Raw genomic sequence first — 23,078 nt, 5'->3', positions numbered from 1 at the left:
AGACAAACAACAGTGATCCTCCCTCTGGGAGGAATTCCTTAGAAGGTAGGCTTTTCTCCCCTCCATAGGCTGGGCAGAAAGAAATTGAAGTTCAAAAGTTTAGCTTTATAACAACTTACTGTATGATTACACAGCCCGAGAGCACAGGCCAGCAGAGCAAGAGTTAAAGTTTCTGGTTCAGCAAGGCCTGCGACAGAGACCAACAGGGGCACTGGATGGCTCAGGTGACTGGAAATGAGGTATTACAGCTTTTTACCTCCAGGTCTCCAGTTCAAACTGGTAATGACTGAAAGCTGCTACCCTCTGAAGGCCGTTCAGTTGCCTTTGTGAAATGAGTTGGGAGGGGGTCTCAGTCCAGCTGGACTCTCAACCCCACCAGCAGCACTCACTGGCATGCTTGCTGATACACCGAGGGCATGTCTACACAGCCTGCAGCAGCGAGCCTCCCAGCCTGGGCTGACTAACATGGGCTAATGGGGCTTGCACTAGCGCTCTAAAAACAGTCATTCACACAGCACACTTGGAAACGGCAACTCTGGCTCAGACGCCTCCTCCCTCCCTAGGCACCAGAGCCCAAGCTGCAGCTTCGAAGTGCTGCCTACATGGCTGTTTTTAGAGTCCTAGCACGAGTCCCGCTAACCTAAGTCTGTCGAGGTTTGCTGCTGCGGATTGTGTAGACATGCCTTAAGGCACCGAGGATGTAATGAGCCATGGAAATGCACGATGCTTTCACACTGAATATCCCTCTTCCACATCAGGTTGAGACTACACAGCCGGGCAGCGTGAGGAAGCTTGTATCTCCTTGGGGGAGGAACAGAGACATACATCTCCTATGCTGTCCTCGGGAGCCTCGCTGGCATTACAATTTTTAAAAAGAAAAGAAAAGGAAACCAGACAGGGGTCAATACTCAGGAATATATTTTCTATGGGTTACTCATTCAGAACATCCAAGGTTCAAACACATAACATCTGCTTGATCCAACAAAATTCAACCCAGAAATTGAGGCAGGTATTTTTCATCAGGTTTGGCTATACATATGCCACAGTTCTCTCACCGAAGAGGTATATGCTGGTGCCTGTATTTAGGCATTTCTACCAGGCTGCACTGGAGCATGTAATTAGTTGATAAGCCATCAGAGAGAGAGAAAGAGAGAGTGAGAGGGGCTAGTTCCTTTCTCAGAAACTATATTCAGACACACCACACATGATGTCCCTTTCCCTCAGATTTTTCATTGTATTCTGGAACTTCATTCTCCTTGAAAAAGGAAATTTGGTGGATACAAATTTCCCACCACGTAGCGTGAATATATCCTGGAAAGAGCTGGTGGCAGGTTTATTTCCCATCCTCTACCATAGTCTCCAGAAGTGCGTGTGAGAAGAAAGTAGAAAACAGGAGGCTAAGGTGCAATGGAGCCTATCAGTCATGAGAAAACTTGGGAAATACTTTCCCAGGGTTAAGCAGGAAGACAGGTGGTGTTCAGCACAGACAGCATAAGTGCCAGACACAGACTGGCAGAGAGCTTATGAATAGCACAATGAATGATCTGTAGCAAGAGCCATGGGCAACAGCTAGCCATTAGTCTGAGGCTTAGTAATGCACTCCTCAAGTACATTACTCACCAATCCATCAGGCAACATGCTACGGAACTGAGAGATTCCAGCACTTTTAAATCTGTAACACAATGGCTGCCAGCCTGCACTACATGCCCTAGGTTACAAGGGCATGGAGGAAGACAATTCATTTAGTGTCATAGCCAGTATTTCTTCTTCTCCTTCTTCTGTGTGTACTTAAGAAATGGGCCTATTATTATCTTCAGATTAATAGCCGAAAGAATGCTCTGGTGTCTCTATGAACATTAACTATTGAGAAAGGCTTTCAAAGAATGCCTGACCAGTGCAGTTTTCATTAACTGGAGTGAGAATGAAAACATTCATGAGAACAGAGGTAGTTCGTTCATTTAAAAAATATTACATACAACAGAGCTATTTTAAAAAAACACTAAGGTTGCAAAGTCAAGCACACAAAAAGTTTGCAAATGCCAGCATTAAGGTTGCCCATGTGACCTTAATTTGGTCCCCTGGTGCATATGCATTATGATACAGTCTTTAATTACATGATCATATTTTTCCACAGGACACCTGTCTATGAGTGTACAGGATCAATAATGCTCAGAGAATGGGTAACTATTCTTTTTTTTTTTTTTTTTTTAATTCTCATCATTCAATGTGTGGCTCCAGCCTTCTTTATTACACACCAAACCCTGCACTGAATACATAGTTATTAATTTCCTCATGTGATTTTCTGTGGTGCTGTGATGGGGCGCGCTCACCTCTTAGATTCATAGATATTTAGATCAGAAGGGACCATTATGATCATCTAGTCTGACCTCCTGCACAACGCAGGCCACAGAATTTCACCCACCACTCCTGCAAAAAACCTCACACCTATATCTGTGCTATTGAAGTCCTCAAATCGTAGTTTAAAGACTTCAAGGAGCAGAGAATCCTCCAGCAAGTGACCCGTGCCCCATGCTACAGAGGAAGGCGAAAAACCTCCAGGGCCTCTTCCAATCTGCCCTGGAGGAAAATTCCTTCCCGACCCCAAATATGGCGATCAGCTAAACCCTGAGCATATGGGCAAGATTCATCAGCCAGATACTACAGAAAATTCTTTCCTGGGTAACTTGGATCCCACCCCATCTAATATCCCATCACAGGCCATTGGGCCTATTTACCATGAATATTTAATTACCAAAACCATATTATCCCATCATACCATCTCCTCCATAAACTTACCGAGTTTAATCTTAAAGCCAGATAGATCTTTTGCCCCCACTGCTTCCCTTGGAAGGCTATTCCAAAACTTCACTCCTCTGATGGTTAGAAACCTTCGTCTAATTTCTAGTCTAAATTTCCTGGTGGCCAGTTTATATCCATTTGTTCTTGTGTCCACATTGGTACTGAGCTTAAATAATTCCTCTCCCTCTCCAGTATTTATCCCTCTGATATATTTATAGAGAGCAATCATATCTCCCCTCAACCTTCTTTTAGTTAGGCTAAACAAGCCAAGCTCCTTGAGTCTCCTTTCATAAGACAAGTTTTCCATTCCTCGGATCATCCTAGTAGCCCTTCTCTGTACCTGTTCCAGTTTGAATTCATCCTTCTTAAACATGGGAGACCAGAACTGCACACAGTATTCCAGGTGAGGTCTCACCAGTGCCTTGTACAACGGTACTAACACCTCCTTATCTCTACTGGAAATACCTCTCCTGATGCGTTCCAAGACCGCATTAGCTTTTTTCACGGCCATATCACATTGGCGGCTCATAGTCATCCTATGATCAACCAATACCCCAAGGTCCTTTTCCTCCTCCGTTACTTCTAATTGATGCGTCCCTAGCTTATAACTAAAATTCTTGTTATTAATCCCTAAATGCATGACCTTACACTTCTCATTATTAAATTTCATCCTATTACTATTACTCCTGTTTACAAGGTCATCCAGATCTTCCTGTAGGATATCCCTGTCCTTCTCTAAATTGGCAATACCTCCCAGCTTTGTATCATCCGCAAACTTTATTAGCGCACTCCCACTTTTTGTGCCGAGGTCAATAATAAAAAGATGAAATAAGATTGGTCCCAAAACCGATCCTTGAGGAACTCCACTGGTAACCTTCCTCCAGCCTGACAGTTCACCTTTCAGTAGGACCCGTTGTAGTCTCCCCTTTAACCAATTCCCTATCCACCTTTGAATTTTCCTATTGATCCCCATCTTATCCAATTTAACTAATAATTCTCCATGTGGCACGGTATCAAACGCCTTACTGAAATCTAGGTAAATTAGATCCACTGCGTTTCCTTTGTCTAAAAAATCTGCTACTTTCTCAAAGAAGGAGACCAGGTTGGTTTGGCACGATCTACCTTTTGTAAAACCATGTTGTATTTTGTCCCATTTACCATTGACTTCAATGTCCTTAACTACCTTCTCCTTCAAAATTTTTTCCAAGACCTTGCATACTACAGATGTCAAACTAACAGGCCTATAATTACCCGGATCACTTTTTTTCCCTTTCTTAAAAATAGGAACTATGTTAGCAATTCTCCAATCATACGGTACAACCCTTGAGTTTACAGATTCATTAAAAATTCTTGCTAATGGGCTTGCAATTTCATGTGCCAATTCCTTTAATATTCTTGGATGAAGATTATCTGGGCCCCCCGATTTACTCCCATTAAGCTGTTTGAGTTTCGCTTCTACCTCAAATATGGTAATGTCTACCTCCATATCCTCATTCCCATTTGTCATGCTACCATTATCCCTAAGATCCTCTTTAGTCTTATTAAAGACTGAGGCAAAGTATTTGTTTAGATATTGGGCCATGCCTAGATTATCCTTGACCGCCACTCCATCCTCAGTGTTTAGCGGTCCCACTTCTTCTTTCTTTATTTTCTTCTTATTTATATGGCTATAGAACCTTTTACTGTCGGTTTTAATTCCCTTTGCAAGGTCCAACTCTACATGGATTTTGGCCTTTCTCCCTTTATCCCTACATGTTCTGACCTCAATAAGGTAGCTTTCCTTGCTGATCCCTCCCATCTTCCACTCCTTGTAGGCTTTCTGCTTTTTCTTAATGACCTCTCTAAGATGCTTGCTCATCCAGCTTGGTCTACAACTCCTGACTATGAATTTTCCCCCCTTTCTTCGGGTGCCGGCTTCTGATAGTTTCTGCAAATTTGACTTGAAGGAATTCCAGGCCTCCTCCGCCTTTAGATCTACAAGTTCTTCAGTCCAATCCACTTCCCTAACTAATTTCCTTAATTTTTTTAAATTTGCTCTTTTGAAATCAAAAACCCTAGTCACAGATCTATTTTTGTTTATCCTTCCATTTAGTTTGAACTGAATTAGCTCATGATCGCTTGAAGCAAGGTTGTCCCCTACAACCATTTCTTCTATGAGGTCCTCACTACTCACCAAAACCAAATCTAAAATGGCATCCCCTCTAGTTGGTTCAGCAACTACTTAATGAAGGACTCCATCAGCTATCACATCTAGGAAAATCTGAGCCCTATTATTATTACAAGCACTTGTCCTCCAGTCTATATCTGGGAAGTTAAAGTCTCCCATGATCAGTTTCCATTAGTATTTACTTTATTAAAAACATTAAAAAGGGCTCTATCCATATCCAAATTAGATCCCGGCGGTCTATAGCACACCCCAAGCACTATCCCAGGGGAGACTCTAATAGTTTTCTTCCCCAATGTAATTTTTGCCCAGACGGACTCAGTCTTATCCATTTCATCGCTTCTTATTTCTTTACATTCTACCTCCTCATTGATATACAATGCTACTCCACCACCTTTACTTTGGTCTTTCCTAAACAGCACACACCCTTCAATACCTGTAGTCCAGTCATGACTACTATTCCACCATGTTTTTCTTATCCCTAGAATATCTGGTTTCCTGCACTTCCTCCATTTTGTTACCTAGGCTCCTCGCATTGGTGTACAAATATCTTAATTTTTGCTGTTTGGCCTCACTCACATTCTGTACCCTATTAGGCACAGTCATTCTACAGCCAGTATGACCTATTAGACTGGTATCCACACTGCCCTTCCTCCTACCCACGGCTGTATCCTCTCTTACTTCGTTTTCTTTCCTCTCAATGCTAAAATCCGGCGTGGAGATTACCTGGACATCTCCCAACTATCTCCCCCAAATTCCTAGTTTAAAGCTCTCTTAATCAGTTGTGCCAGCCTCCATCCTAGAAGTCTATTTCCTTCCCTACTCAGATGAAGTCCATCCCAAGAGAACTGTCCTCTGTCCATGAATGCCTCCCAGTGGCCATATATCCCAAAGCCCTCCTTATAGCACCACTGCCTAAGCTATCTGTTGATAGTCATAATCTTGTCGCACCTTTGTTGCCCTTCTCTAGGAACAGGCAGAATCCCACTAAAGATAACCTGAGCCTCGATTTCCTTAAGTGTCTTCCCCAGCCTAGCATAGTCTCCCTTAATACTTTCCAGCGAGAATCTAGCCGTATCATTTGTTCCCACATGAAGGATAATTAGGGGATTCTTTCCTGCTCCCTTTAGAATCCTTTTCAACCTCAGGTCTACATCCCGTATCTTAGCACCTGGAAGACAGCATACCCTCCTTTTCTCTGGATCATCTCTGGTTACAGGCCTATCTATTCTTCTCAGTAAAGAGTCCCCAATCACATAGACCTGCCTTTTCCTGGTGACAGTACTATTCTCCAGTCTATCCCCTGTTCCCTCTGGCTGCAAGTTCTTTCCATTCCTGTTCTCCCTTGTAATCCTCTTTAACCCATCCTGTATCCTCCTGGGGCTCATATTTGGTGTAGTCTCCATTAACTCTTCCCCTTTTCCTATAGGACTAGCTGCTCTTCTCTTCTTCCTTGCCCTTCCACCTTCAGTGACTACCTGCTGAGCCCCTTCTTCATTTTCCAACTCTGAAAACCTATTTGTGAGCTCTATTTCTCCTTCACTAGCCCGTCTTTTCCTCTGCCTGGTTCTTTTAGTCACACGCTTCCACTGACCACTTCCCTTACCCAGCTGTCTCTCCTCAGAATTCCTCAGTCCTGCTTCCATCTGCAAGTCTGAGCTTTTCCCTTCAGATACCTCATGTCTTTGCTCCATAACCTCTTGTGGGTGCCCCCCTTCGTTGGCTGTTGCCTGTCAGTGGCTCAGCCCTCTGGCCAAGTCACACACAGTCACATAGAATCATAGAATATCAGGGTTGGAAGAGACCTCAGGAGGTCATCTAGTCCAACCCCTGCTCAAAGCAGGACCAACACCAACTAAATTATCCCAGCCAGGGCTTTGTCAAGCTGGGCCTTAAAAACCTCTAAGGAAGGAGATTCCACCCCCTCCCTAGGTAACCCATTCCAGTGCTTCACCACCCTCCTAGTGAAATAGTTTTTCCTAATATCCAACCTAGACCTCCCCCACTGCAACTTGAGACCACTGTTTCTTGTTCTGTCATCTGCCACCACTGAGAACAGCCGAGCTCCATCCTCCTTGGAACCCCACTTCCAGTAATTGAAGGCAGCTATCAAATCCCCCCTCACTCTTCTCTTCTGCAGACTAAATAACCCCAGTTCCCTCAGCCTCTCCTCGTAAGTCATGTGCCCCAGCCCCCTAATAATTTTCGTTGCCCTCCGCTGGACTCTCTTCAATTTGTCCACATCCTTTCTGTAGTGGGGGGAGGGGGGGAACAAAACTGGACATAATACTCCAGGTGTGGCCTCACCAGTGCCGAATAGAGGGGAATAATCACTTCCCTCAATCTGCTGGCAATGCTCATCCTAATACAGCCCAATATGCCATTCCCCTTCTTGGCAACGAGGGCACACTGCTGACTCATATCCAGCTTCTCGTCCACTGTAATCCCAAGGTCCTTTTCTGCAGAACTGCTGCTTAGCCAGTCGATCCCCAGCCTGTAGTGGTGCATGGGATTCTTCCTTCCCAAGTGCAGAACTCTGCCCTTGTCCTTGTTGAATCTTATCAGATTTCTTTTGGCCCAATCCTCCAATTTGTCTAAGTCACTCTGGACCCTATCCCAACCCTCCATCGTATCTACCTCTCCCCCCAGCTCAGTGTCACATACATGAAAGAACCCCTTCTGGGGTAACACAGTCCAACAAATGGTTGGCGCTCTCTCTGTCTGTAGGTCTGTTTAAATTCTAGCCCTTTCCTTGCGCTTTTAGTGCTGAGTCTTATCACCTTCTCGGGGCTTAGGTCACTTCCCCAGTAGCAAGTAGGGGGACTCGAGCCCGCCCACTACTCTGGGTCCCAACCTAGGGACCCTGCAAATAGCAGCCATGGGCTACTTTCTTTCATAGCTGCTGCTACTGCATTGCCTGGACTTAGGGTGACCAGATGTCCCAATTTTATAGGGACAGTCCCAATATTTGGGGCTGTCTTATATAGGTACCTATTACCCCCCACCTGTCCCTATTTTTCACAGTTGCCATCTGGTCACTCTACCTGGGCTGCTTCCCACCCTGTCCCATCACCTGCTTGGCTACTCTGTCTGTTCTCTGTTTGAGCAGGGCCTCTCCCAGGCCTCCTTGCCTGAAGAGTTGATCCATCCCTGTCCTGACTTCTCAGGGTCTTTGCCCAGGCCTCTTTGCATGGAGAGCTTGTAACAGTCTCTGCCCCCTTTTTAATTTCTGAAGTCTCTGTGCCTGGAGAGCTTCCCAGACCTGTCCCTGCTTGAGCAGGGTTTCTCTTCCATTACCCGTGGCATTTTACAGCCTTCCACTCCTTCCTCACCCTTCTGGTCACAGCCAGCAACTGGTCAGCTCAGGCCCTGCAGCTCCTTTTAACTGAGTCTGCTGTGCTCTAATTGGCTGCTTCCCTGAAGCCTTTCTAGGCAGCACTGGAGGACCCACTTTCACTGCTCCTTTTTTGGGGCAGAGTATGATAGCACCATGAGGCCTCCAGCAGGGGGCCTCAAAGACCCCAGTACAACTAGGGTTATAACCCAGCTGGTATTTGACTAGCCTTATCAGTTTTTTTATGGATTTGCTAGTTGCCAGAAAAATAATTTAATCTGCTGGGGTTTTTTAAGTGGCTCTAAAGATTTGCATCATCATCACAATACACAGGGATAGTGAATGGTAAAAATTTCTGTGTCCAGCTAAAAATGCTGCAGTGTTCCAACTTCCCAGTTTAAGCGATGACAGATCAAAACTGTTGAAAATACAGCAGCTGTCTGCCCACCATTGTGTGTGCATGTGAGAGAGGGTTTGAGGCACGTGAGAGTGAGGAGACACCTGAGGCGTATTAAATAATCAAAGATCAGGGCGATGGTGCGAGTGATCTTACTACACTCCCGAAAAAAAAAAAATACTCGCATCAGAAACTGCACATTCAATGGCAACTGGCTAAACAAAACACTACAAAGTACTGTACTGGCAAACGTGCTGATAAGGTTTGTTAGCAACAAGAAGAAAGTCAAGGGAAGTGTGGGCCCCTTACTGAATGAGGGAGGCAACCTAGTGACAGAGGATGTGGAAAAAGCTCATGTACTCAATGCTTTTTTTGCCTCTGTCTTCACGAACAATGTCAGCTCCCAGACTACTGCACTGGGCAGCACAGCATGGGGAGGAGGTGACCAGCCCTCTGTGAGAAAGAAGTGGTTCGGGACCATTTAGAAAAGCTGGACGAGCACAAGTCCATGGGGCCGGATGAGTTGCATCCGAGAGTGCTAAAGGAGTTGGCGGATGTGATTGCAGAGCCATTGGCCATTATCTTTGAAAACTCATGGTGATCGGGGGAGGTCCCGGATGACTGGAAAAAGGCTAATGTAGTGCCCATCTTTAAAAAAGGGAAGAAGGAGGACCCGGGGAACTACAGGCCAGTCAGCCTCACCTCAGTCCCTGGAAAAATCATGGAGCAGGTCCTCAAGGAATCAATTCTGAAGCACTTAGAGGAGAGGAAAGTGATCAGGAACAGTCAGCATGGATTCACCAAGGGCAAGGATTCACCAAGGGCAAGTCATGCCTGACTGATCTAATTGCCTTCTATGACGAGATAACTGGCTCTGTGGATGAGGGGAAAGCAGTGGATGTGTTGTTCCTTGACTTTAGCAAAGCTTTTGACACAGTCTCCCACAGTATTCTTGCCAGCAAGTTAAAGAAGTATGGGCTGAATGAATGGACTATAAGGTGGATAGAAAGCTGGCTAGATTGTCGGGCTCAACGGGTAGTGATCAATGGCTCCATGTCTAGCTGGCAGCCGGTATCAAGTGGAGTGCCCCAAGGGTTGGTCCTTGGGCCGGTTTTGTTCAATATCTTCATAAATGATCTGGTGGATGGTGTGGATTGCACCCTCAGCAAGTTTGCAGATGACACTAAACTGGGAGGAGAGGTAGATAGGCTGGAGGGTAGGGATAGGATACAGAGGGCCCTAGACAAATTAGAGGATTGGGCCAAAAGAAATCTGATGAGGTTCAACAAGGACAAGTGCAGAGTCCTGCACTTAGGACGGAAGAATCCCATGCACCGCTACAGACTAGGGACCGAATGGCTCGGCAGCAGTTCTGCAGAAAAGGACCTAGGGGTTACAGTGGACGAGAAGCTGGATATGAGTCAACAGTGTGCCCTTGTTGCCAAGAAGGCCAATGGCATTTTGGGATGTATAAGTAGGGGCATTGCCAGCAGATCGAGGGACGTGATCGTTCCCCTCTATTCGACATTGGTGAGGCCTCATCTGGAGTACTGTGTCCAGTTTTGGGCCCCACACTACAAGAAGGATGTGGAAAAATTGGAAAGAGTCCAGCGGAGGGCAACAAAAATGATTAGGGGACTGGAACACATGACTTATGAGGAGAGGCTGAGGGAACTGGGATTGTTTAGCCTGTGGAGGAGAAAAATGAGGGGGGATTTGATAGCTGCTTTCAACTACCTGAAAGGGGGTTCCAAAGAGGATGGATCTAGACTGTTCTCAGTGGTAGCTGATGACAGAACGAGGAGTAATGGTCTCAAGTTGCAGTGGGGGAGGTTTAGGTTGGATATTAGGAAAAACTTTTTCACTAGGAGGGTGGTGAAACACTGGAATGCGTTACCTAGGGAGGTGGTGGAATCTCCTTCCTTAGAAGTTTTTAAGGTCAGGCTTGACAAAGCCCTGGCTGGGATGATTTAGTTGTGGATTGGTCCTGCCTTGAGCAGGGGGTTGGACTAGATGACCTCCTGAGGTCCCTTCCAACCCTGATATTCTATGATCTTCTTCCAGCCCGGAAAAACCTCACTTTTTATCTGGGCAGAGAAATGTGCAGCATTTATAACCACCATATGAGCAGGTACCTTTCTCAACTTGCTCTGCAAACACAGTTTAAGCTCCCCCACTTACCTAGGGAGGTGGTAGAATCTCCTTCCTTGGAAGTTTTTAAGGTCAGGCTTGACAAAGCCCTGGCTGGGATGATTTGATTGGGGATTGGTCCTGCTTTGAGCAGGGGGTTGGACTAGATGACCTCCTGAGGTCCCTTCCAACCCTGATATTCTATGATTCTATGATTCCAACCCTGATATTCTATGATTCTATAATACAAACGTCCGTTTATCATCAATTATATTATCAATCTTATCTATATGTGTTATCTCTCTAGATACTATAAGTGGCTGTTGAAAGTGGGGAGTTGCAGAGTTACCTTGTGGTTGGGGTTGCAGTGGGCTTGCCTTGTCGGGCTTGCCTTGTTGGGAGTGCTGGGTTTTTTGCATTTCAAAGGTGGTAACCCTAAGTACAACCCATCACAAGTGCTCATTGTATAATATCTGAGTGTTTCACAAACATTAATCAATCAATTTATCTTCACAACACCCCTGTGAGGGAAAAGGGGTATAATTATTCCCATTTTACAGATGGGGAATAGAGGCAGAGAGAAATTAAGACCAAAATTGTCATAAACTTCCACTAATTATAGGTGTTCAATTTGAGACATTAGTGCCTAATATTTCACTTTATAGCACTTTTTATGTTCAAAGCACAGCGCCCATTGACTTCAGTTGCAGTGTGAGTGCTCAGCACTTTTGCAAATCAGATTTCAGGTGTTTCAAGTTGGGCAGTCTAGAAAATGAGGAACACACAATTAGAGGGCAACTGTGAAAAATGTGATTTAAGTGACTTGCCCAGAATCATACAGGTACCATATGGCAGAGGCTGACATTCAACTGCCTGAACCATGAGACCCTCTTGCAGTCTCTTCCCTCATTCACTCCACACCTTACAAGTTCTCCAACAAACAAGGCAGAATCCTATAGACATCAGCATCATTAACTGCACTACCCTGATTCTTTCCCAGATCACTGTCTATCCTTTGCACTGACTGGAGCAGGGATGCTGTGGAAAAAATAGTACATGATGGTGTAATTAAAGACTATTGTGATTCATGCACACAACGGGGACAAAGTAAAGTTGCACAAACATCGTAGTTTAAAAAAAAAAGCAAATGAAAACCCAGAAATTCCAACACATGAAAGCATATTGGCCCCATAAGGGTCATCAACAAGACTGGAAAATGGAGGTTACTTGTACCTGGAGTTCTTCTTCAAGTGCCCTCTGCATATTCCCACCCTTGGGATGCACCAGCCTGGTGCAGCTAGGACAGTGGAACCTTCTAGAGCAGTGCCTTTTAGAGGCATCTCACCCCTTCCCTCTTGTGCCCAGTGCTTGTGCCAGTCAGGGGCATGGCCACAGAAGGGGCATTGGCATCATGGCTGCCTCAGTTCCTTCAAAATGTTAACAGGAAATACCGAGTAATGATACAATTAGGATTCTGCAGAAGCATGGAAGGCAGGCGGGGAGTGTGAATGTGCAGAGTGTATCTCAGAGAACTCCAGTTACAAGCAAGTAACCTTCATTTCTTCAAGTGCCCTCTGCATCCTCCCATTCTTGGGACGTTTGGTGAGCAGTACCTCAATACGGAAGTGAGATAAAGAGGCCTCGCAAATGTCAATAATGGGAACGTGCTTGAAAACTGCTGGAGATGCAGCCATTCCCCGATACTCTGAGCTCTAACGGGACCGGGAGGGGAAAGCAAAGCTGCCCTATAGCACTCCCTTATACAAAGTCTGACCCATCTAGATAATGATTGCACTGAAATGGTCCTACCCTTTGAATAGGTGGTATAAGAGATAAACAACTTAAAGTCCTGAGTTCTATCCAGGTAACATGACTGCATTCTTTTTGCATTTAAATAATGTAATCTAGCATCTCCCTTACTTATATGAAATTTGGAAAAAATACAGGTAAATTTATATATTGATTTACATGGAAATCGGAAACAATTTTTGGAATGAATTTAGGATATAGCCTAAGGACCACCTTGTCCCAATGGAAAATAGAATAGGGGGGAATCTGCCATGAGTGCATGCAGATCACTAATTTGTATAGCAGAAGTGATTGCTCCCTATTTTAACTTTCTTTAAAATCAGCTTTTATAATAGCAATTTCATAATAGCTCAAAAGACCTCATTTGAGGCCGTACTAAATTCAAATTCCAAGGGGACAAGGTCTCTGGTGAATGGATAAAGGTTCAGCAGACCCTTCAAAAATCTCTTCACTATGTCATGTGAGAAAATGGGTTTGTCCCTAATACGTGTATGTATGATGAAATAGCCGCGAAGTGTACTCTAGCAGGTGGTAACGATAGACCCTCTGTTTCTAAATGTCACAGATATTCTAAGACCATCTGAATGGGGGCTGAAACTGGATCTACATTTCTATTTTCTGCCCATATCATGAATCTTTTCCATTTGAAGTCATCACATTTTCTAGCAGAGCGTTTCCTCGCATTAATAAAATTCACTGAACCCCAGTGGATCATGAGCGCTCTATTCCCATCCACATCCTTTCACCCAAGCTGTTAGAGGTAACAATTTGAGGTCTGGGTGGAGCACTTTCCCCTGTGGCTGTGAAAATAGATCCATCAATAATAGCAGAGTCCTGTAATTGCCTTGGGATAAGTGGAGTAGGTCGGCGTACCATTGTTGTCTCAGCCATGCTAGAGTGATTACAGTCATCCTGGCAGAATCTTGCTTTACTTTGTTTAGAACTTTGGGAATTAAAGGGAATGGGGGAAATGCATACATGAGATCCATTCCCCAGTTTAGGAGAAATGTGTCTGTCAAAGATAGCCTGTCCACTCCTGTTTGTAAGCGAAGAGGGCATTTTGCATTGAGTGTGCTGGCAAACAGGCCTGCAGTTAATAATCACCAATGTTTGAAGATATCCTGAATTAATGAATTCTTTGGGGACCATCTGTGCATTTGTGACAATTCTCTGCTGAGGCAATCTGCTAACTTGTTGTGTTCTTTTACAATATGTAAGGCAATCAGGTAAATGTTGTACTATATGCACCAATCCCATAGCTCTATCGCTTTGTTGAATAGGTGGGTCAAATAAGTCCTTCCTTGTTTGTTCACGTAATAAACTGCAGCCACGTTGTCTGTGGCAAGCTGGATAACTGTATTGTGTATCTGCAGGAGAAACATTTTGTGGGCCAGATGGATTGCCCGTAGCTCCAATACATTTGTGTGTAACAATGTTTCCTTAGCTCTTGTCCCTTAACGCCCCTACTCTACTTGCGCTACATTGATGACATCTTCATCATCTGGACCCATGGAAAAGAAGCCCTTGACAAATTCTACCATGATTTCAACAATTTCCATCCCACCATCAACCTCAGCCTAGACCAATCCACACAAGCGGTCCATTTCCTGGACGCTACTGTGCTAATAAGCGATTAGGGAGGGATAGCTCAGTGAGGGGAGAGATAGCTCATTGGCCTGCTAAACCCAGGGTTGTGAGTTCAATCCTTGAGGGGGTCATTTAGGGATCTGGGGCAAAAATTGGGGATTGGTCCTGCTTTGAGCGGGGAGTTGGACTAGATGACCTCCTAAGGTCCCTTCCAAACCGCATATTCTATAATTCTATGATGGTCACATAAACACCACCCTATACGGAAACCTACTGACCGCTATACTTACCTACATGCCTCCAGCTCCCATCCAGGACACACCACACGATCCATTGTCTACAGCCAAGCTCTAAGATACAACCGCATTTGCTCCAATCCCTCAGACAAAGACAAACACCTACAAGATCTCTATCAAGCATTCTTAAAACTATAATACACACCTGCTGAAGTGAAAAAACAGATTGACAGAGCCAGAAGAGTACCCAGAAGTCACCTACTACAGGACAGGCCCAACAAAGAAAATAACAGAATACCGCTAACTAAAACCTCTCCAACGCATTATCAAAGATTTACAACCTATCCTGAAAAATGATCCCTCACTCTCACAGATCTTGGGAGACAGACCAGTCCTCGCTTACAGACAGCCCCCAACCTGAAGCAAATACTCTCAAGCAACCATACACCACCCAGGAACCTATCCTTGCAACAAAGCCCGATGCCAACTCTGTCCACATATTTATTAAAGTGACACCATCATAGGACCTAATCACATTAGCCATGCTATCAGGGGCTCGTTCACCTGCACATCTACCAAGGTGATCTATGCCATCATGTGCCAGCAATGCCCCTCTGCCATGCACATTGGCCAAACCAGACAGTCTCTACGCAAAAGAATAAATGGACACAAATCTGAAATCAGGAATCATAACATTCAAAAACCGGTAGGAGAACACTTCAACCTCTCTGGCCACTCAGTAAAAGATTTAAGGGTGGCAATTTTGCAACAGAAAAGCTTCAAAAACAGACTCCAAGGAGAAACTGCTGAGCTTGAATTAATATGCAAACTAAATACCATTAACTTGGGTTTGAATAGAGACTGGGAGTGGCTGAGTCATTATACATACTGAATCTATTTCCCTAAGTTAAATATTCTCACACCTTCTTGTCAACTGTCTAAACGGGCTATCTTGATTATCTCTACAAAAGTTTTTTTCTCCTGCTGATAATAGCTCATCTTAACTAATTAGCCTCTTACAGTTTGTATGGCAACTTCCACCTTCTCTCTCTCTATATTATATATATATGTATATATCTATCTTCTTACTATATGTTCCAGTCTATGCATCCGACGAAGTGGGCTGTAGCCCACGAAAGCTTGTGCTCTAATAATTTTGTTAGTCTCTAAGGTGCCACAAGTACTCCTGTTCTTTTTGCGGATACAGACTAACACGGCTGCTACTCTGAAACCTGGGATTCTTTGAGGCTCCAAAGATCCTTTACTACCTGAGTGTAAAGATGTGCCTACCTTGGATGCATCCGTGGTTACTATTAACTGTGGCTGACATGGGCTGAATACTTCCTTGGACACAGTCTGCGGATGTAACTACTGTGCTGGAGAACGAAGAGTCTTGAGCGATTCTATAACCCTCTTCAGCCTCCTGACAATGTTGGGGTAGGAATTCTTCAGGACCAAGGCTGAAGAGGCCTCATTCTGAGTATGGCATAGGTGCTACAAATGTCATCAATGCCACTAGTCTCAGTGGCTTCAGAAAAAGCTCTGCCACGTGAACTGGGTGTCATCAGTGAAGGTATGGAATCTGTTATTTTAGGACCCCTCTCCTCCAGCAGAAAGGCCCTTCCTTTGACAGAGTCGAAGGGCTCCCCTATGAAGGGAATGAGAAGTGATTTTTGTTTGTTTTTGATGAGACCCAGGGTTCCAAATAGAGAATAAGTGTTCTGAATGGCTGCCTCTAATTCTTCTTTGCATTGGTCCTTTAGCAACCAATCATCTAAATACGGGAATACAGAAGAAACTTGCTTTCTCACTACTGGAGCTAAACATTGTAAATACTCTGGGTGACGTGGAGAGACTGAAAGGTAGGACTGCATTGAAAGTGGTATAAATGAAGGACAAAGCATAAGTACTTTTGGTGGGATGATCTAATGGGAATGTGGAAATATGCCTCTGAGTTCAAGAGCAGCAAACCAATCTAGAGCAGAATAATTAGATCCCAGGAAAGCATCCTGAATGGAAACTTCCTGATGTATTTGTTTAGATCCCAGAGACCTAAGATCAGTCTGAGGTCTCCCTTCTTTTTGGGAGTTAGAAAGGAATGGGAGTGGAATCTTTTGTTTCTGGAAGCCAAGGGAACTTGTTTTATAGCAACCATGCTAAGAAGAGCTTGTACTTCTATTCATAACACACTCCAGTGGGAGGGATCCCTGAAGAGGGAGGGAGGGATTTGTACAGAGGGAGTGATCTGAATGGGATAGTATAACCTTCTTTTACTATATCTAAAACCCATTAAGTCCAAGATGATAGTTGTCCAAGCATTGTAAAATTTGGACAGAAGGCTCCCAAATTGATTTACTAAAATTGGTTTGAAGCTGTCAACTAACAGGTCAGACCTGAGGGTTGGCATGTGGCAAAGCAGATGCGGCTGAGGGATTCTTTGTGCTCATATGAGGTTTGAAGGGTTTCTTCCTGTCATGCATCTGAGAATGTTTGTGGCTGATGGTGCTGCTGATGGTACAGTTGCCTCTTCTGATAAGAAGTGGATGAAGAAGTTGGTACGTGCTGTCTGTGATATCTGAACACTGGAGTAGAAGTTCTTCTGTAAAGTGGCATGAGTTCTTGAGACCTAGCTGTAACAGAGTGTCCTTCAGCTTACCAATGTATCATCAGTCTTAACACTAAATAAGCCATCTCTGTCGAAGGGTAAATCTTCTGTTTTGGGCCTGGTATCCGGTGGGAGAGGAGAGGAATATAGCCAAGCATGTCTACATAGAGTTATTGCTGTTGCCAATGATCTAGAGACAGCATCAGACATGGCAAATGATGCCCTAAGGGCATGTCTGGCTATATTTTGGCCTTCGTTAATAATGGATGATGTCAACTTCCTTTAGTCCTCTGGTAGATGCTTGTGCAAAGAGCCATCTTCTCCCACAATTCAAACTGACACCTGGCCATCACCGCTTGGTAGTTAGCTATATGCATATGTAAGCATGCAGAAGAAAATAAGAACATAAGAATGGCCATACTGGGTCAGACCAATGGTCCATCTAGCCCACTATCCTGTCTTTCAACAGTGGCTGGTGCCAGATGCTTCAGAGGGAGAGAACAGAACAGAGCAAGTGATCCATCCTCTGTCATCCAGTCCCATCTTCTAGCAGTCAGAGGTTTAGGGGCACCCAGAACATGGGGCTACATGCCTGATCATCTTAGCTAATACATTCTCTCACAAATGAGGGCAGTGTACCTATTGCAGATAAGAACATAAGAACAGCCATACTGAGTCAGACCAAAGGTCCATCTAGCCCTGTATCCTGTCTGCTGACAGTGGCCAGTGCCAGGTGCCTCAGAGGGAATGAACAGAACAGGTAATCATCAAGTGATCCATCCTCTGTCACCCATTCCCAGCTTCTGGCAGTAACAGGCTAGGGACACCATCCCTGCCCATCCTGACTAATAGCCACTGATGGATCTATCCCCCATGAGCTTATCTAATTCCTTTTTGAACCCAGTTACACTTTTAGCTGTCATAACATCCCCTGGCTACGAGTTCCACAGGTTGACCATACACTGAGTGAAGAACTTGTGTTTGTTTTAAACCTGCTGCCTATTAATTTCATTGGGTAACCCCTGGTTCTTGAGTTTTGGGAAATAACACTTCCTTATTCACTTTCTCCACACTGTTCATGATTTTATAGACCTCTATCATGGTCTCCCCCACCCTTAGTTGTCTCTTTTCTAAGCTGAACAGTCTCGGTCTTTTTAATCTCTCCTCATATGGAAGTTGCTCCACACTCCTAATCATTTTTGTTGCCCTTCTCTACACCTTTTCTAATTCTAATCAATCTTTTTTGAGAGAGGGTGACCAGAGCTGCATGCAATATTCAATGTGTGGGTGTACCATGGATTTATATAGTGGCATTATGATATCTTCTATCTTATCTATCCCTTTCCTAATGGTTCCTAACATTGTTAGCCTTTTTGACTGCCACTCCGCATTGAGCAGATGTTTTCATGTTCCCTCCAAGGAAGATCTATCAAAATGACCAGCTTGATTTTGCAATGGGAATTGTGAGGGTCTGTTTCAATCGCAGTGCTAGTGTCTATGTGGTTATGACTCCTCTTAACTTGCCTCTGGAGATCCTTTCCTTTCCTTACCTGTGATCAGATTCAGTGATCACCCCCTATCAACCCAGTTACCACTAGTCACAATCTATGGTCACTCAGTCTCTTGGGGAATCCTTTCAGCACAGTGTCATCTTGTCTCACTGTAAATCAGTGGCCTGGAATCTGAATCTTTCACCTCCACCAGCTACTCCTTTCCCAATGTCAATTGTAAGTGGCCATCATCTGTGATGGGCTGGACTCTTTTAGGATTCACAAAGCTAGGCTTCCCAGCAGTGCTACAAGCAGTTGAGTTGCAAGAAACAGCTATGCAGACACCTTCCTGCGTGGTTCATTCAGAGCAGACACATGGTATCTGCAAGCAAGGCAGAACCTACCTCTGCTTTTGACTTTTCCTGGCTGTGATTTGCCTCCATCAGATGGACATTTAACTGATGAATAAGCTGCTCTTTAGATGCCAGCTGAACCCTCAGTTCTTCTTGCTCCATTATTTGCTGTGGTGGAGTGACACTGAAACAAATTAAAATACCAGTGAAAAAGGACTCCCGGCAGAGGAAAGATGGAAATCAGATACATGTCCTTGTGACATGAGTCTTAGCAGCCAGAGAGAACGTGCACAGGTGGCCCAGGTTAAACAATAAGACATCCTCTCTAGAAGCTACTGCTAATTTACAGGATTCAACTGACAAAATACAAAGTCTCAGGCCACCTTTCCTTCCTGCAGCTGAACAGTCTAAACTCTAGCAAACAATAAAAAAACCCACCATAAACAGAGCAGCTCTTACATCTCAGAGCTCCTGCTTCTGGTCAGCAAACCCCAGGGTTGGCCTCTCATGACAACAGCCCTTTCGAAGCTTATGTTCAGCTGCTCCTGATTGCATAGGTCAGGAAGAATCCCAGCTGGGATTTAGCCCCAATCCCTACCCCCCCATGCCACTGTCTGGCTTGGCAGAGCCTCTTCCTAAGGACACTAGTGAGGCAGGGTGCAGAAAGGATGTAGGACCCTGTGCAGGGGACACCAAAAGCCCTATACACACAGTCACTGTCTTCAGTATGTAGGGTATGGTAAAGAGACACCAGCGACATGGCTGTGACTGTCCACACAGGAACCCAGATGCTCCCATCCAATGCATGGTGCAAAGGGGAGCAAAATCACAAAAAATCTAAAAGACTAGGTTGGGGGAGGGGGAAGACAGCTATGTGGTAGCATTCTGCACCACCACCTAGTCACCCCATCTCCTTTGTGGCTGCTATGTGGGTGCTCAGAAGACAGTGTGCCCAGGAGAAAGGAAGGATTAATGGTCCCCTTTCAGGGCACAGTAGCTTATGGTGCAAAATAGGATATCACTGAGGGGTGATGGGCTGTCAAGGGCATATCAATGGCTGTACAGTAGGATGGTGTGCCAGGTGACTGCAGATGGAGTGGTGGGGACTTGAGGTAGCATGGAGGGAATCTCTCTTGTGGGACAGGGATCTGTAGGGTGTTTTCCTACAGATCTCAGCCCAATAAAGCATTTGGCAAGCCATGCGCCTTGTACTGTCTGCAGAGCTGCCAGCCCCTCCTCTACAAGGTGAAGATTCAGCAGACTGTCAATCTAACACACCCCTTGAGATTTACAGGTGAGTTTTCCTCTCCCACAGGCTTTACACAGGAGGGGAATATGTGGTACTCGATTCACCTCTGTTAAGACAGGCTGGGTATGCAATTTGCATCCCCTAAACCAGTGGAGGAAGCAGCTCTTCACAGAGCTATTCACAGGGATTCTGCAGGAAAGAGCTTTAACTTACATTCTAGGTTCCACAGACACCTTGCTGGTGGATAATGCCTAGGGGATATGCAGATCTGATGTATTTCCTGGGCTCTTGGCTGGTGCTGCCCACTTTTGGGACAGCACTGGCTGGCTCTGGGTCCCTAAGCAAAATAATGGGGGTTGCAGGTGCCTTGTGCTATTGCAACCCTCTTCCAGGCAGACTTTCTGCTGCCAGTGCATTGTAGCTGGGTTCTGCCATTAGTCAGCCAGGAGAGAATCCAGCATGCAGGCTATGGCTAGGAAGCATAAGACACACCAGCATCCATTTCCTCTTGTTGTAATAAGGTTGTCCGTGCAGCGAGCAAGTCACAATCAGAGGCGCAAATTCCACGTTTGCATTTCCTCCACTTCTCTCTCCTTGTCTCTTGCTCCCACCGCCTGTTCCCAACCCAGGAGTCAAAAATTGGGCAGGACAGTAGTAGGAACTAATCACAGACTTTAAGGTCAGAAGGGACCATTAGGATCGTCTAGTCTGACCTACTGCACAATGCAGGCCATAAAGTCTCACCCATGCACTCCTGTAACAAACCTCTAACCTATGTCTGAGCTATTGAAGTCCTCAAATCATAGTTTAAAGACTTCGAGGTGCAGAGAATCCTTCAGCCAGAGACCTGTGCCCCACGCTGCAGAGGAAGGCGAAAAACCCCCAGGGCCTTTCTGCCCTGGAGGAAAATTCCTTCCTGACCCCAAATATGGCGATCAGCTAAACCCTGAGCATGTGGGCAAGACTCACCAGCCAGACACCCAGGAAAGAATTCTCTGTAGTAACTCAGATCCCACCCCATCTAACATCCCATCACAGGCCATCGGGCATATCTACCGCTAACAGTTGAAGATCTATTAATTGCCAAAATTAGGCTATCCCATCATATCATCCCTTCCATAAACTTATCAAGCTTAGCCTTTTGCCCACACTGCTTCCCTTGGAAGACTGTTCCAGAACTTCACTCCTCTGATGGTTAGAAACCTTCGTCTAATTTCAAGTCTAAACTTCCTGATGGCCAGTTTATATCCATTTGTTCTTGTGTCCACATTGGTACTGAGCTTAAATAATACTTCTCCCTCCGTGGTATTTATCCCTCTGATATATTTATAGAGAGCAATCATATCTCCTCTCAGCCTTCTTTTAGTTAGGCTAAACAAGCCAAGCTCCTTGAGACTCTGTCTTATCCATTCCATCACTTCTTATTTCTTTACCTTCTACCTCATCATTGACATACAATGCTACTCCACCACCTTTACCTTTATTTCTGTCTTTCCTAAACAGCACATACCCTTCAAAACCTGTAGTCCAGTCATGACGACTATTCCACCATGTTTCTGTTATCCCTATAATATCTGGTTTCACTTTCTGCACCAGTAGCTCTAGTTCCTCCATTTTGTTACCTAGGCTCCTCGCATTGGTGTACAAACAGTGAACACAGAGGAGATACAAAAAGCAAACTGCAGCAAAAATCAACGATTTAATAATCAACAAGCCTTTGTGTGTGCGGGGGGGAGGGGGGAGGGAGGAAGGGAGCCTGTTTGTAACAAACATCGCTGTCACCACTGCTGCAGTAAAAATGACAAGGGAACAACATACAATAACAAAATGGGAGCAAATGAAAATCACCTTGCAGGCTTATATGTGCATGAGCTCACACACACAAAAACACCACAAACAGAACTCGGCTCTGCCTACTGGGAATGCCAACCCTCAGGCTAACCCTAAAGCAAGTATTAACCTACTTATTGCACCCTTAGGCAATTTGCAGGGCCAGGAAACTGAGCATTTGGGGAACAGGCTGGTCAGATCTCAGCATTTAACTACAATACCCTGTGATCATCTGAGGAAAATGACAAGAGCTATTTACCATATTAGGAACATTTTTCAGCCATTTCCTTGATGTGGCTGGAGAAAAGATCATTTTATTTAACAAGAAGTGCCAGTGTTTTTAACAGAACAATTGCTATTGCAGGATTAGAACCTTCAACGAGCTTCTCTTCCTCCAACATATAGGAAATAAATGTGCAGCAAATCAAGAGCTTAGTTGTATCATCCACATTCAGATCACTGTTCTGGCCCATCTCAGAGCATATGGTACAAAACAGAACCACTACCATTGGCCCCGCTGACTGAACACTATCAACCAGAGCGGTGCAGACCCATGAGATTGTGAACTAAGGCAGTTTACACTAAAGACTCTGCATTCCTGGGAACAGAGAAGGTGAGCAGCAGAAGAGAGGATTGCAGGAGCCTTCAACTTCTACAAAGCTGGGCTCAGATGTGGGTATGGTCACGCAGAAATGAGTCTGATGCATTCAGCCTAGTCAGTCAGTCAACATTGCTTCTTCAAATTCCAGTGACATCCCACAAACAGTCTCCTGATCTCCCTTTCTTCTCACTTAGCTCAGTAAACCTGCTAGTTCCCTTGCTTGTCACCTTTAATCCTGAGGAGCAATCTTCATTGTTTCTGTTCAGCCACATGACACTCCGTGGTATCAGATCTCAACCCAGAATTCTCATTGCCAACAGTCATGGTGGTTTCTTTGAAATCCCGGGGCTAAGGACTCTGAGCAGATTTAAGATATATAAGTGCCAACATTCACAGTTCTAGTTCTCCCACTAATGGAGAAGAACCAGCAAACAAACAGTGTGAGAAAGGACAGGGACACACAGACAGACAGGTGAAAAAAGAGGGAGAGAAAG

At 44.9% G+C, this 23,078-nt stretch overlaps 1 protein-coding gene across 1 annotated transcript in view; it reads right to left on the bottom strand.

The window, feature by feature from the left end:
* The window catches only part of PMFBP1 (polyamine modulated factor 1 binding protein 1), a 355,442-nt gene that overhangs the window by 153,219 nt on the left and 179,145 nt on the right, over positions 1-23,078 (bottom strand). The window contains exon 5 of the mRNA XM_074968998.1: positions 18,956-19,088. Within this exon, the coding sequence (XP_074825099.1) occupies positions 18,956-19,088 (133 nt within the window). The remainder of the gene's footprint in view (positions 1-18,955; positions 19,089-23,078) is intronic.

The sequence above is a fragment of the Natator depressus genome, chromosome 12 (genome assembly GCF_965152275.1).
Source record: "Natator depressus isolate rNatDep1 chromosome 12, rNatDep2.hap1, whole genome shotgun sequence".
Taxonomy (NCBI): Eukaryota; Metazoa; Chordata; order Testudines; family Cheloniidae; genus Natator; species Natator depressus.
This window is presented reverse-complemented; position numbering and strand designations above follow the sequence as displayed.